Source organism: Ceratotherium simum, chromosome 2 (genome assembly GCF_057802395.1).
Source record: "Ceratotherium simum simum isolate JZ-2026a chromosome 2, ASM5780239v1, whole genome shotgun sequence".
Classification (NCBI taxonomy): Eukaryota; Metazoa; Chordata; class Mammalia; order Perissodactyla; family Rhinocerotidae; genus Ceratotherium; species Ceratotherium simum.
Genome location: NC_141901.1, coordinates 58,003,113 through 58,017,070, shown reverse-complemented (window position 1 = coordinate 58,017,070; position 13,958 = coordinate 58,003,113). Strand labels below are relative to the sequence as shown.

Here is a 13,958-nt window from a genome sequence, read left to right as displayed (position 1 = left end):
TGCTTGTCCGGCCATGCTGAGGCTGCGTCCCACATACAGCAACTAGAAGGATGTGCAACTATGACATACAACTATCTACTGGGGCTTTGGGGGAAAAAAAACCGAGGAGGACTGGCAATAGATGTTAGCTCAGAGCCGGTCTTCCTCAGGAAAAAGAGGAGGATTAGTATGGATGTTAGCTCAGGGCTGATTTTCCTCACACAAAAAAAAGAGAAGCCAAATTATGTCATTCTCCTGCTCACAACCCTTTCACGGCTTCCCAACACATCAAGAATAAAGGCCAAAGTCTTAATCGTGAGCTATGAAGGCCCTGTATGACCTGGCCGCTGGCTCCCCAACTTCGCCTGCCCTTCTCTGTGCTCCAACCACACTGCCCTTCTCACTTTTCTTCAAAATTTCAAGCACGCTCCAGCCTGAGGGTCTCTGCACTTACCGTCTCCTCCGCCGAGATGTCCAGATAGTTATGCTCTCCCTTCAGTCAGGTCCCAGAGAGCCCAGCCAAACCACCATATCTAAAACAGCACTGCTCCATTCCTGTCACTTTCCATTTCCTTACTCTGCTTTAGATTTCTTCAGAGCTTTAATCATTACTTGATATTACATCATATGTATTAGTTTAGTATCTATCCCCCTACTTGAATATAAGCTCTGAGAGCAGGACATTCACCTGTTTTGTTTACTGTTGTAGTCCTGTGACCAAGAATAGTAGTACTTAGTATACAGTAGGTACTCAATTAATGTTACCTATCTCTATTATTACTATTATTGGATAATGAGAAAATGGATTGCTTTTTTCAGCTACCCAGGTACTGAGTAAAGCCCAAACACTGGGTCTACATATCCTAAAACAGATAACAGAATTTGGGTGGTGACAAGAGGCTGAAGGGCAGAGGACCCCAGAGGAGTCAATCAGTCTCTATAAAAAGAAGCACCTCCAGATCTTACAGTGATATTAAATCTTGCAAAAAGGCAAGAAACTCTGTCAGTACAAGTCGTAAAAGGGATCTATTTGAGGCACATTTACAGAAATATCACAACCCAAAAAGAAGAGAGAAACACTCACCTTATCAGCCATCACAGAGGCAAAAAGGAAACGTCCCCCAAGACCAAATGAGTAGATTTTCACACCAATGGTTTTGAAGCTTTTCCCCAAGTCTGAAGTTCTCCATAATTCCAGGGCCCCAAGGTCAGCTTCTTAAACAAGACAAAACATTAATTAAAATTTCACTGACTGGTGAGCCTCTAGTTCAAAACAACCATTTTAGAATTGTTCTTAATTTTATAGCTAAAGGATTTTTAATCCTATGAATGTTAATCAAGCGACAATATAAATGTGATATGGCATTAGACATAGGAAATTCACATCTGGGTTTTATTTTATATATGTGTGGTTTTACAATGGACAGAAAGATAGAGTTTACTTAATTCCACTACAGTGTTACACAAAAATATCACAACGACAGCATCCTGCTTTACCTTCTTCATGACACAGTTGAAATTATCTTATTCTATTTTAAGTTGTCTTGTTTGAGTTTTGGTTTTCTTGTTGATCATGCAACATCCCTACTTGAATTTAAGCTCCATGAGAGCAGGCCTTAGGCGTCGTGTTCTCTCCACCCTTAGAACAGTGTTTAGCATACTACAGCAGGGGCTCAAGTGAATGAATGAATAAATGAAATGAATCTGTTGAATGAATAAATGAAAGATTTTGCTCTCTGCTTTGAAACTGTGCCACTGACTGGTAAGTCAACGGCTTCCACCAACACAAACACAATCCACGCTCTTTTGCCGAAATCATTATGCATTTCAATTTGTTATTGTTTGTAGCCTAATATTTACTTTATGTAAATACATTGCTAAAATTAAGTATACTGTCTCCATGTATAGCCTGCATTTTTATTTGTTCTAGGCACCGTAATTTGGTTGTACTTTCAAGATATTAAAAATCATTAACAGCTATCTTTAGCTATTGAAATTAGAGGAGAATAGAAGGATCTTTGATGTTTCTCTTAGAATCCAGAATATTCTACCATGAATGGACAACAGGACACACTTTTCCGGGACTAAGACATACTTACTGCAGGAGCCATTCACATAGGTGGTAAAGAAGACCGTGTTTTCTGATCCCCTACAATGAGGCAAAGACAGGGAAAACACACAGTTCAAGACTGCTAATGGATTGTGCCAACCTTAGTCACAAAACCCCAAGCAAGTCTGATAAGCCTCATCCAAAGGTATTAGCTGAAACTGCCTTCTTGGATGCTATACCCCCAAATCTTTCACAGCCTTACCAGGCAAGGTGCCCCACAGCCTGGACCCAGGCATTTCCCACAGTCCACTACTTCTCTATACCAACTCTTCTGACTGGTCAACCTGATCTACTTACACTCTCCAAATCTGCCTCTTGCCTTTGCTTATACTGTTTCCTTCTTAAAATGCTTTTCCCTTGTGTAACTAAATCTCACCCTCATAATCTTCAGGCTCTAGCTTAAAATCTAGCTCTTCCATGAAGCTTTCCCTGTCAGTCCAACTGGAAAGCTTCTTTGCTGCAAACTTCTAGAGCAGTGGTTCTCAATTAGGGGTGATTTTGCTCCCCAAAGGACATTTGTTACTAGCATCTAGAGGGTAGAAGCCAGGGATACTGCTAAAGATCTTACAACGCACAGGATAGCCCCCACAACAAAGAATTATCTGGTCCAAAATGCCATTAGTGCTGACTGAGGTTGAGAAACCCTGTTCTAGAGCACTGTGCCAGTCTGCATCAGCCAGCACTCCTCTGTCTCCTATTAAGTTATTTTAATCGCATAGTGTACGTCTTACCCTCCTACCACACTACTGGCTTCTTCAGGACAGGTACTAAGTTTCACATTTCCCCTCAGAACCTAGTTCAGTGCTTTGCAGGAGTTAAATAATTTAGTTCTTTCATCACAAATAGACAACTAGGTCAGAGGTTGAATCATGTAAATTGTAATTTGGAAAGGGAGTTTGCAGGGGAACTAGGTTCAGACCTGAGAGTACTTATAGATTAGCACCAGCAAAAGGTGCTGGGTCTGAACACATTTTTTTCAGAACTTTAGGTTGTAAATTCCTAGAGATCAAAGATCTAAAAGGTGAGTAAACAGTTATCAGCCACACAGTTATCTTATATTTAGACACTAAACAAAAAACGAGTTACAAAAGGTAAAAAACCTTGTATAGGATACAACGTAAAACACCATCTTAAAATAACTTTTTAAAGATGGGTTTTTTTGTGTCTTTCATTTAACTTGATTGAAGTAAAACTGACAAAATTGTAAGATATCTGAAGTGTACATTGTGGTGACTTGATACACATATGCAAAGATGAGTTTTAATGATTAAAATTACTGTCGTCTTATTTGAACACATCTTACATATTTTAGGTCCATCAGGAGTGAAACAATTTGTTAACTTACTTTAAAAATTACTTCCTTCCTGACGGGACCATATAAGGTACAAACACAATTCATTAAAATACATAAAATGAAAGCAGATGTGGCACATGTACCATAGTGGTGCTGTAAAAACCTCATTTAACTAACATTTTCCGGAAAAGGCCCACTTTATTTAAGCAACATTTTTTTATATTTTAGTTAATTTTGGTAGACGTATTCGGCACTGTCTGTATTACACATTTCTGTGACTCCCTAAGTAGAGGACATTAAATATTAATCTCTTCCTTGGGATTAGGGGTCATTGTGAACATCAACCATATGAAACTATAACAGAGTGTTCCCATCAGAAGTTACCGAGGCACGAGTGCTCTCTTGATCTTGCACTAAATCATTTCATCCTGCTACGTTCTCTCAGTTTCCGTCTGCTCCGGTAGTTCTCCTGCCTCCACGCAGCCCTCAGGCAGCGGATTCTTATGCTGGCATCTGCTTGTTGTTAGCACTCATATACCCCACCTCTGGCAGCAATCTGCTACCAACTGGGAAACCAGATTAACAAATTTGCTGAAATTAGTCAAAGAGAAAGAAGAAAGTGGTTCTAAACAAGGGTCTGAGCCTAATCAGAATTTTGGAGGTCTAAAGGCTCTTAATTCGTTTCTTACTTAACCATCCCCCCAATTCCCCAGACAAATCTCCTTTCACAGAAGGAAAAAACTGAAGCAGAGAGAGGTTAAGCCACTGACTAGCAGCAGAGCCAGGTTAGAACAAAGATGATGTGACTCCTAAGTAAGAGCCTCCTCCACTATATCATCTGTAAGCAGGTACCTGGCAGGGGGTCTCACCGAGAGAAGTGAATGAGTTTGGTGCATGGACAGTGTGAGCTCTTTGGGCTTTCTTCCTGATTCCTCGCTACATTCCACATCACTGAAATGGATGTCTAGATGAGGGGGTGTAAATCTGGGCGCAGAGAAGTATGTAAGTCCCCAAATCAAAGCTGTATGTTATGCTGTTCCAACTGACGTCACCATTTATGGAGAATAAACCTTTTGCAGACAGCAGCTACTCAGTGACGTGCCTTGTTTTATACTTTACATTCTAACATTCAGTGAGACTCAGTCTTCTTTCCCAGCAGAATTAGAAGCTCCTCTGGGTCAAGGTCTGTGTCATATCCCTCTCTCATATCCTTTACGGCACCCTGAAGAGTACTTGGCACAGGGTAAGTGCTCGATATTTATTCATGTGACTTCTGGCAGCACTGTCAGGAAAGGTTGAGGGCTCTGCACAGATGGAGTCTTCTGTTACTCACCATTTGGCCAAACATACTGCTTTGTGGATTTCTTCCCATTTTCCCCCAAAATTCTTGGACACCCACAGGCCATTCTGAAAGATTATAAATGACTTATCAAAATTCCAGCTTTATCCTGTGCAGCTGCTTGTATGACCTTTAATAACTCATATCTAATCATTCAGGACAATAAAACACACACTGAAGTTCCATTCGGGCTGCCTGAGCTCCAAAGACACACACACCAAGTTATAGGAGCCCTCTCCGGATCTGGGACTGCAGAATAACAAATGTTTATTAAGTGCCTACTATGTGAAAGGCACTGTCGATACAAAGACACTGGGGATATAAAGACAAATAAGACACACTCTGTGCTCTTAAGGAGCTCACAATGTAACAAGGGGCACAGATAAGAAGAAAGTTTGACACAATGCGCTAAGTGTTACGGAAACATGGTCTCTAGGGTAAGAGTAGGGAGAAGAGGGACACTGCACCAGAGACAGTTTGTGAACTGAGTCTTATATGATGAGCAGTGTAACCAAAAGAAGGCAAATGGGGAGACAAGATGTTGTGGCACAAAGAGAGACTAGTACTAACAATGGCAGAGAAGTGGGTGCAGGGAGCTAAAACCCTTCAGACTTTGATGGAGCACCAATTCCAAGGTGAGGAAAGGGGTAGCAAATGCTAAGGAGAGAGGTGAGGGCCAGCTCACAGAGCCCTCCTTCTATGCCATGCTGAGGAATCTGGTCTTTATTTTATATGAGGTACTCGAAGAAGGAAGGTGCTCTAAGCAGTGAAATGATAGTCAGTTTTACTTGTTTAGGTGGAATACTTGGATAACAATGGAAAGATGGATTTCAGAAGGTCCAAACTAGAAGCAGGAAAAGCAGTGACTAATGCCACATTAGTTCATTAAGAGTTAGTGAGGCCCTAAACCATGGCTGTCAGGGAGAGGCTCAGGAAGAATTTAGAAGCTAGATTCAGTAGAACTGGATGACAGCCTGCACGGCAGGACAGAGCGTGCGTCAAAGTTGATCACTCTAGGATTCTGGTTAAGGGATAAGACACACTGTGGAATCTTTAGCTAGTATAAGGATTAAGGGACGAAGAGCATGTCTGAGGAAGACAACGGCAGAAGTCAGTTTCCGACTGAGTTTCTGGGACATCTAGCTAGAGACATCCAGGGGGCAGCAAAATAGGAGGAAGCCAGGGCCAGAGAGGATTTGAGAATCTTACACATCATAAGAGGTAGTTAAAGTGTTAAGAGCGGAAGAGATTACTCAGAGTGAAATGTGCAGTAGGGATTTAAGGGTAGGTTGAAAGGAGTTTAAGAAAGAGACCAAGAAGAAATGGTTAGAAGGTAGAAAAGAATCAAAGGAAATGAGGTTACAGAAACCAAGCAAGCAGAGTTTTCAAAAGGCAAGATTGGCCAATACTTTCAAAAACAGAGGAGACTTAATAAGATAAAGACTGACAATGTAGTTACATTGGCAACACGAGCCTATTGGGCTCAGATTCAGTGGAGGCAGGACAGAGATGTTCCAGAACAGCGGAAATTAAATGCGGCTGATCTGGGCAGAATCTACCTTCAGTGCTCTCCCACTCTCACCCACCATTCTCCTTTTTAAACTTTTCCTCCTCTCGTAATGCTCACTTCTCAGTATTTCTAATTTACCTAATTCTACTTAGAAAGACAGAAAAGGGTCTAAAATCACCAATTTGCACGTTAGTACAAATTGGTCCACCTTCTCCACACAGATTTTTTGTACTTCAAACTTACCCTTAATTGGAAGAAATTTCAGGTATAAAAGTAGATTGTGCCTACCCCTTCCTGAGGATAGCCTGTTTTAATAACCTTAAGATATTTAGTAACAGAGATGAAGTAGTCAAAGAATCTACGGTTCTGTCCAGGGTCTCTTTGCTCCCTTGAAGGGCCTTCAGCTCAAGCTGCTGGAGGTCAATATCCAGGAACCGTTGCTGTAAGATCGGAAGCCTACCCAGCAAGCTAGTGTCCTTCCTCTGGCCTCCTTTGGCTAAGCTGAACTCTGACCCTCATTGAGCCCTCCAGCCCTACCTCTGCTCAAAGATCTGCCCCCAGAAGGCCCAGGACCCAGACCTCTCTTCCAGTGCACTTCATCCTCCCTTTGGTCAGCCCGACTTGTCCACATTTGATGATCCTGTTTCTGTCCCCAGAACGGCTCTCAAATTTTACTGTGCAGGCTCAGCAGGGGAGCTTGTTAAAAATACTAGCCACTTTGCAACCAAAGTCATTCACTTATTATATCTGAATCGGGGCCTAGGAATTTGCCTCTTAAACCAGCCTCCCAGGGGTTTCTATCTGATGTTGCTGGTCAGTAGACCACACACTAAGAAATAAGATGAGAGAGAGCCATATAAACGTAAAGGATAATTATAATTATCATAGTCTAACAACTCAGCCACTTCGGGCACTTAACATCCATGATAAAGGAGAGTGGTCCTCCAGGAAAGGAAAGCTGAACATGCTCCTCAGGGAACTTTCAGAAGACAGTTGGGAGGGTTAGGGCGGCACGCTGGTTTCTGGGGAAAATATAGGAATGTGGTAGGGGGTGCAGGGATTTAAGACTCTGGGTATTTAGCACATGAGTGTCAAAGACAGAAATCAATATGCTTTATATACTAAGGAACTAACAAAAAAGAAATAATTATAAAGATGTGGTTTGGCCATAGGAAAGGAACAATAACAACATGAGGAGTCTGACAATTTATGCTTGTCCCTTGCAGCACAAGAATGATTACATTAAACTGTTTTCTAATTCATTAGTCCAACAGCACACACCTATTCACTTAAAAAAAACTGTATTAACAACTAGACATCATACTTTTCTGGAATAGATAGCCCATGAAAAGTGTGCCTTTTATCAAATAGGAAAAAAATGCAAAAAATACACACTTCTTGACATAAGAAGTCACTAGAAAGCAGTCCAATATAAAAGCATTACCTACAGGGTCCTTTTAAGACAGTATTTTTTGACACTATAAAAATGCAAAAGGCAAGACAAGTTCCTCCACCAGACTTACGTCAGTGCTGAGGGCGAGAAGATGATCAGAGTTCTGAGGGCTGTACATCATCTGAGTCAGGGGGTGGAAAGGGAGATTGGTCTGAACAAAGTTCTTCGCAAAATCTGAGGATCTAAAGATTCTTCCTCCATGGCTTCCTCCAGCCACCTCTGCTGTTAAAATCACCTGATTAGGAAGAGGAAAGCTCAGATTCAGGGCAAATACTATAAAAGCACAGGAAGTTCTTGTACCATTTTCAAGACATTAGTTAAGAAAATTTTAGTTCCAAAAGTAAGAAGAGTTATAAGAACAGATTAGTTGGTGCACTCCAATCCTCAAGTATTAGTCTTATCAAAAAATACTATCCTGGGCCGGCCCCGTAGCTTAGCGGTTAAGTGCGCGCGCTCCGCTACTGGCGGCCAGGGTTCGGATCCCGGGCACGCACCGAAGCACTGCTTCTGCGGCCATGTTGAGGCCGTGTCCCACATGCAGCAACTAGAGGGATGTGCAGCTATGATACACAGCTATCTACTGGGGCTTTGGAGGAAGAATAAATAAATAAAAAATTAAAAAAAAAAATACTATCCTGAATTGAGCTAGCACATCATACCTATGAATTTGAGCCTGGTCAGTTTGAGGTTAGCCAGTTTCCCAAAAGACTAAAACGTTGTCTTAAGGAGTATACGTTGTAATGCTAAAGAGCTGCTGCACAACGATGAAGAGTTTTGGTGTATCTTGGATAGGGACCAAAAGAGAATCTGTGTGCTAAATTCCATTCTTTTGTGATCAGTATTAAATTATGTTAAATTTTAAAACATAGTAATAGTAAACTAAATATATTGCTGTGCATCACTGGATCATTCCAATATTAATATCTGACAGTCCTGTATTAGCATCAAGCATACCTTTCTAAATGCATGAATAAGTCTCACCTTTCCAGAGTTCTCAGGACCAATGGCCATGCCAAATTCAGTCCGAATGAAGGTGTTATTGATGAGATTTGTAATATCCTTAAAGTTCTTTCCATAGTCCTCACTGAGAGGAAGAAAAACAAGACAAATTTTGAAGGCAGTGGTAACAGGCATTGCTGGGTTCCTGCCCAGCTTCCCTTCTCCCTTTCCACGGACTGTGTTGAGGCACCCACCCTCCCCCCAACAGTCACCTGCCTCAGGGGAACTGATTCTGTCCCTCGCTTCAGTGGTGGGCCTCATTAGCCTGAAGGAAATTCTATCCCCCTCACCGGTGGTCAGGAATCAGGGCGTAACCCAGGTTGAGCCAATAAGACAAAAATGGGAAATTTGGGGTCTTTTAGGAAACACATTTCCTCACACTTAAGACCGTCACTTGACAAAATGGTCTGTCTTCCTTTAGACCAGTGGTTCTCAACCAGGGTATTTCTGTTCCCTCTCACTAACTGCCTGCCCACCCACCCACAGCCCCCCTACTCACCCTCCCAGGCCCTGCAAACATTTGGTAATGTCTGGAGATATTTTTGATGATCACAACTCAGGGTTGAAGTGCTACTGGCATCTAGGGGTAGAGGCCAGGGATGCTGCTAAACATCCTACAACGCACTGGACAGTCCACAACAACAAAGAATTACCTGGCCCCAAATGATAATAATGCCAAGGTTGAGAAACCTCAATGTTGCAGTATGTGAATGCAAAGCAAAAACTTGCTATAGGCATTTTGACACAATGAGAGTACAACATGAAGATGAAGCCAACGTAAGTGGAGAGTACTGCTGAGGTAATTCTGGAATTCCAGAGGGGCAGAGCCTACAACACTGGATTGAACTGACACTGAAGCCCGTCCTTCCTCTGTATTTAGTTATGAGTCATTAATCTCCTTATTATTTAAGCTAGCTTGAGTTGGGATCTCTGCAAAACGTAGCCAAAGGCCTCTAACTAATCTATTAATGCAGCGCACTCATGATAAAACTGTAAGTTAAGTAGCAAGAGTCTTAAAGTCGCCCCTCAGAGGTGTACCACCCTAGGCACAAGTCTCTAATGCATGCAGCGCACAAAACAAACTAGGAAAAACAAACTTAATCTCAACTCTTGGGCTGTCAAAGCTTTTCCCAAAAGTTCATTCCAACACTATTTTTGAAAGGTATTCAAATCCATCTTTAGATTTCGAAAAATAAAAGCAAAAAAAATCAGTAGCTGTCTAACTCTGACAGGTTTAATACTATGTACAATTCTCTTAAAACATGACACAGAATGCTAAATCTTAAAATTCACAGAATTTGGGCCGGCCCCGTGGCTTAGCGGTTAAGTGCGCGCGCTCCGCTGCTGGCGGCCCGGGTTCAGATCCCGGGCGCGCACCAACACACCACTTCTCCGGCCATGTTGAGGCCGTGTCCCACACACAGCAACTAGAAGGATGTGCAGCTATGACATATAACTATCTACTGGGGCTTTGGGGGGAAAAAAAAAGGAGGAGGATTGGCAATAGATGTTAGCTCAGAGCTGGTCTTCCTCAGCAAAAAGTGGAGGATTAGCATGGATGTTAGCTCAGGGCTGATCTTCCTCACAAAGAAAATAAATAAATAAAATAAAAATAAAAAAGATTCACAGAATTTGAATGTCCAACAGTGAAGACCACTGTGTATTGCAAGTTAGTTGCCCAGTGATAAACGCAATGTGCAGTGGTCTTCATCAATAGAATATATGACTTAAAAGGTGGTATAAATTTTGGTAGCAGCCTTGACAAATAAAGATTCTCAAATCCACAGAACACGAGAGACGCGAGGGACTGAAGAGAACATCTTGTCTAACTCTCATTTCACAGATGAGGAGGTACAAGGGGAGGCAATTCATCAAAAGTCAACCAGTTAATTAAGAGCAAAATTGAAACTATAATACAATCCTCTTAACTCTCGGTCCCAAATTAGAGACAATTTTTTTGTGTGTGTGTGAGGGAAGACCAGCCCTGAGCTAACATCTGCCAATCCTCCTCTTTTTGCTGAGGAAGACTGGCCCTGGGCTAACATCCGTGCCCATCTTCCTCCACTTTATATGCGATGCCGCCACAGCATGGCTTGACAAGCGGTGCGTCGGTGCGCTCCCAGGATCCTAACCTGCGAACCCTGGGCCGCAGCAACAGAGTGCGAGCACTTAACCGCTTGTGCCAGCCTGCCGGCCCCGAGACAATTTTTAATTATTTGTGAGGAGTTTTTCCCTTCCAACTTGCAGTCTTTCTCTCTCTTGCCAGGGCTTGTGGCCTAGCAGTAGAGATCAGCTAAGAGGAAGCAGGAGACAGACAGGAGGGAAGTATCTTTGAGTGTTTGCAGAGGTCCCTGACAGTATGCTGCAGCAAACTGCACGTGACTTTAAGTTGTCTAAATGACTCTTCCCATCTCTTAGCACACACACAGAAAATTCCTAGATAAATAAAATAGGGATTAGGCACCACCCAACAATTTTCTATACTGCCCTTTTTTGGCTTTGAAGTACAAGCAGAGCTCTTATCTTCCTGACAGCAGACCAAGAGATGCACATAAACAACTCCAGCTCTACAGCGGACATATCATCAACAGCTCAGACAACCTTCTAAAGGCGTTGGCAGCAGCTTGATTATCACCAGTTTACAAATCTCCCCTCCTTCATCATATCCCCCGGGGAACCTCCACAAACCTGTTGGCAAGCTGTCTTGCTGTTTAAGAATTAGGCGCAACAAACACATCCTTGCCCTTCAGAAAAAGAAAGCAACAAGAGCGAAACAAAAAATCATCCACTACAATACTCTGGGATTTTAGCCAGTTAAACAACTGAGCACAAAGGACTAGTATCAACCTGCTGGGATTTAAGTAGGGGTCTGTCAAGGCCATGTTGGCCCAGGATATACTTTAACATAACACTTCATTTAAAGTAGCTTCATTTTCTATCAGCATATATATCAGTATACAAAATATATCATGGAGAGGAAATCAATGAAACACCTTGAAAAATGTATATACTTTTCAAATTACATATCGTAATTAATAGAGTTATGAACAGCAGTCAAATCAGTTAACAAAATCCTGTGAAATCATCTGCTTTAGAAACAAGTCTTTTTAATAACAATTTTATACATCAACCCTAATCTCTGCTCTTTCTGGTTACCAAAAATAAATGATCACTTTTGCACGTATCTGTGGTGTAAACACGCATAAGAATATGCCCATGTTTCTAACTCAAGAAAACAGTACTAGAATACAAATATTTTTTGGAACAGAGCCTAATATTGCCAAAGAACAAGAAAAATCTAAACATTATTAAAATAAATGAAAAAAAAAGAAGTAATCATCACATGGACTTCTGGTAAGATATAGCATCAAAATCCCTAGTAAGATGAAACACTCAAAAGGGGTTTTTTCCAGAAGACTCACATGTTGACACTCACCCCAAATGTCAATAGCCAAGAATCATACCCTTGTTTTTGAGCACTTTTTGTTAATAACATATAGGAACTTGTGACACCAGACATTTGACCGGCAGACATTTAATGAGAAGTAACAGTAAAAGTGTCCTACAGTATCTCAGAGAATCTTACACTTCACTTTTCTCAACAATTAAACAAGCTCAGATATCCTTGTTTGGTTGGGTTTCAGGCCTAATCATTTCTCTATTCCTTTAGTTCATTTCTGCCATGATTAAGTCACTATAAATTGCAACAAAAAAGCAACAAGGACGACAACAAACTCTTAAAAAAATAATTATAGTTTTGTAGTTTTTACTGATTGGGAAAGTTTATACAGTCGACCCTCATTATTCATGGATTCTGTATTTGAGAATTTGCCTACTCACTAAAATTTACTTGTAACCCCAAATCAATATTCGTGGCACTTTCGCAGCCATGTGCAGACACGCACAGGGTGGCGAAAAATTTGAGTCACCCAGTGCACATGTTCCCCAGCTGAGGTCCAACAGGAGGACACTCTGCCTTCTTGTTTCAGCTCTTATGCTGTAAATAAGTGTCTTCTTCATGGTCTATTTAGTGCTATTGCATTTTGCATTTTTGTGCTTTTTGTTGGTGATTTTGCTGTTTCAAATAGTCCCCAAGCATAGTGCTGAAGTGCTGTTTAGTGTTCCTGAGCACAAGAAGGCTTTGATGTGCCTTATGGAGAAAATACTTGGGTTATATAAGCTTCTTTCGGACGTGAGTTGGTTGTGAGCTCAATGTTAATGAATCAACAATAAATATATATTAAATAAGGTATCTTCAAACAGAAACACACATAAAACAAGGTTATGTATTGCTCAGTTGATGAAAATGAATGTTATGACCAGAGGTTTGCAGGAACCTAACTCTGTATTTCCCTGAGGAGCAAAGGTTCAGGATTCACTAACTCAGTATTCATGGAGACTTTGTAGAATATAACTATTGTAAATAATGAGGATTGACTGTATTGAGATTTCCAGTTAAAAGATCAATAGGGAGAATGTAGCTTATTAAAATGTGCCAAAGGAATCATAGACCTGAAATCATCGCCAGGTAAAATTGGCAGAATTTGAATTTACGTTAAACTGACTCCAAATACTTCAGTCTCTTTTTTTACCCCAACTGTCTAATGCTACCTTACATATTTTTATTTTAATATTTTATTGTGTTTAATCCTTATTGGAAAAAGATATATGTTTTCTGTAGAAATTTTGAGAATACAAGTGGTAAAACAAAGAGGGTAAGAAAACGTAAATAAAATCACAGAACTTTTTATCAGAAGGAACATGAGTATGTATCTTGGGTCCATATCTCGCTTTGATTGACAAGATGACTCTAAGAATAGGTATTTTCATGGGAATATTTCCTAAGTGATGAAACCTCCTAGTTTCACGATTTTTATATGCCCTAAGTTTGTAAAAGTGAAGCTGTAGTAAAATGCCATCATCATACATTTTAATAAACTTTTCTTTAAGAAAGGAAAAGCAAAGCAGGGAAATATATTTTGTAAATGGAATTTATGCTAACCTAACTAAAATATGCAGTCATAGTTAATAATCTACTGCAGTGAAAACTGAACCAAGCATATCATTAAAAAGGCTGTCATACAAGACATCTTGGGGAAGCTGGTTTACTATACTTTGCTTTAATATCTGTTATATACTTTTAAGTTATCCTTTTTTTTTTTTAACCTCAAGTAACACCCTAAAAAACTTACACTGACTATGGAATAAACTTTAATGTGAAATCTCTTAGAGATTCTCTTATTAATTTCCAAAATTTGAACAACTCTCAATAGG

General features: G+C 40.7%; 1 protein-coding gene across 3 annotated transcripts in view; it reads right to left on the bottom strand.

Annotated features, from left to right (window-relative positions):
• Positions 1-13,958, bottom strand: part of SORT1 (sortilin 1) — a 61,122-nt gene that overhangs the window by 21,743 nt on the left and 25,421 nt on the right. For 2 of the 3 annotated variants that reach the window (XM_087446098.1, XM_087446115.1), the window contains exons 4-8: positions 8,667-8,769; positions 7,756-7,920; positions 4,717-4,790; positions 2,079-2,128; positions 1,064-1,194 (exon numbers count right to left, since the gene is read on the bottom strand). In XM_087446098.1, coding sequence (XP_087302224.1) covers positions 1,064-1,194; positions 2,079-2,128; positions 4,717-4,790; positions 7,756-7,920; positions 8,667-8,769 — 523 coding nt within the window. The remainder of the gene's footprint in view (positions 1-1,063; positions 1,195-2,078; positions 2,129-4,716; positions 4,791-7,755; positions 7,921-8,666; positions 8,770-13,958) is intronic. The other variant, XM_087446107.1, reaches the window with a different exon arrangement.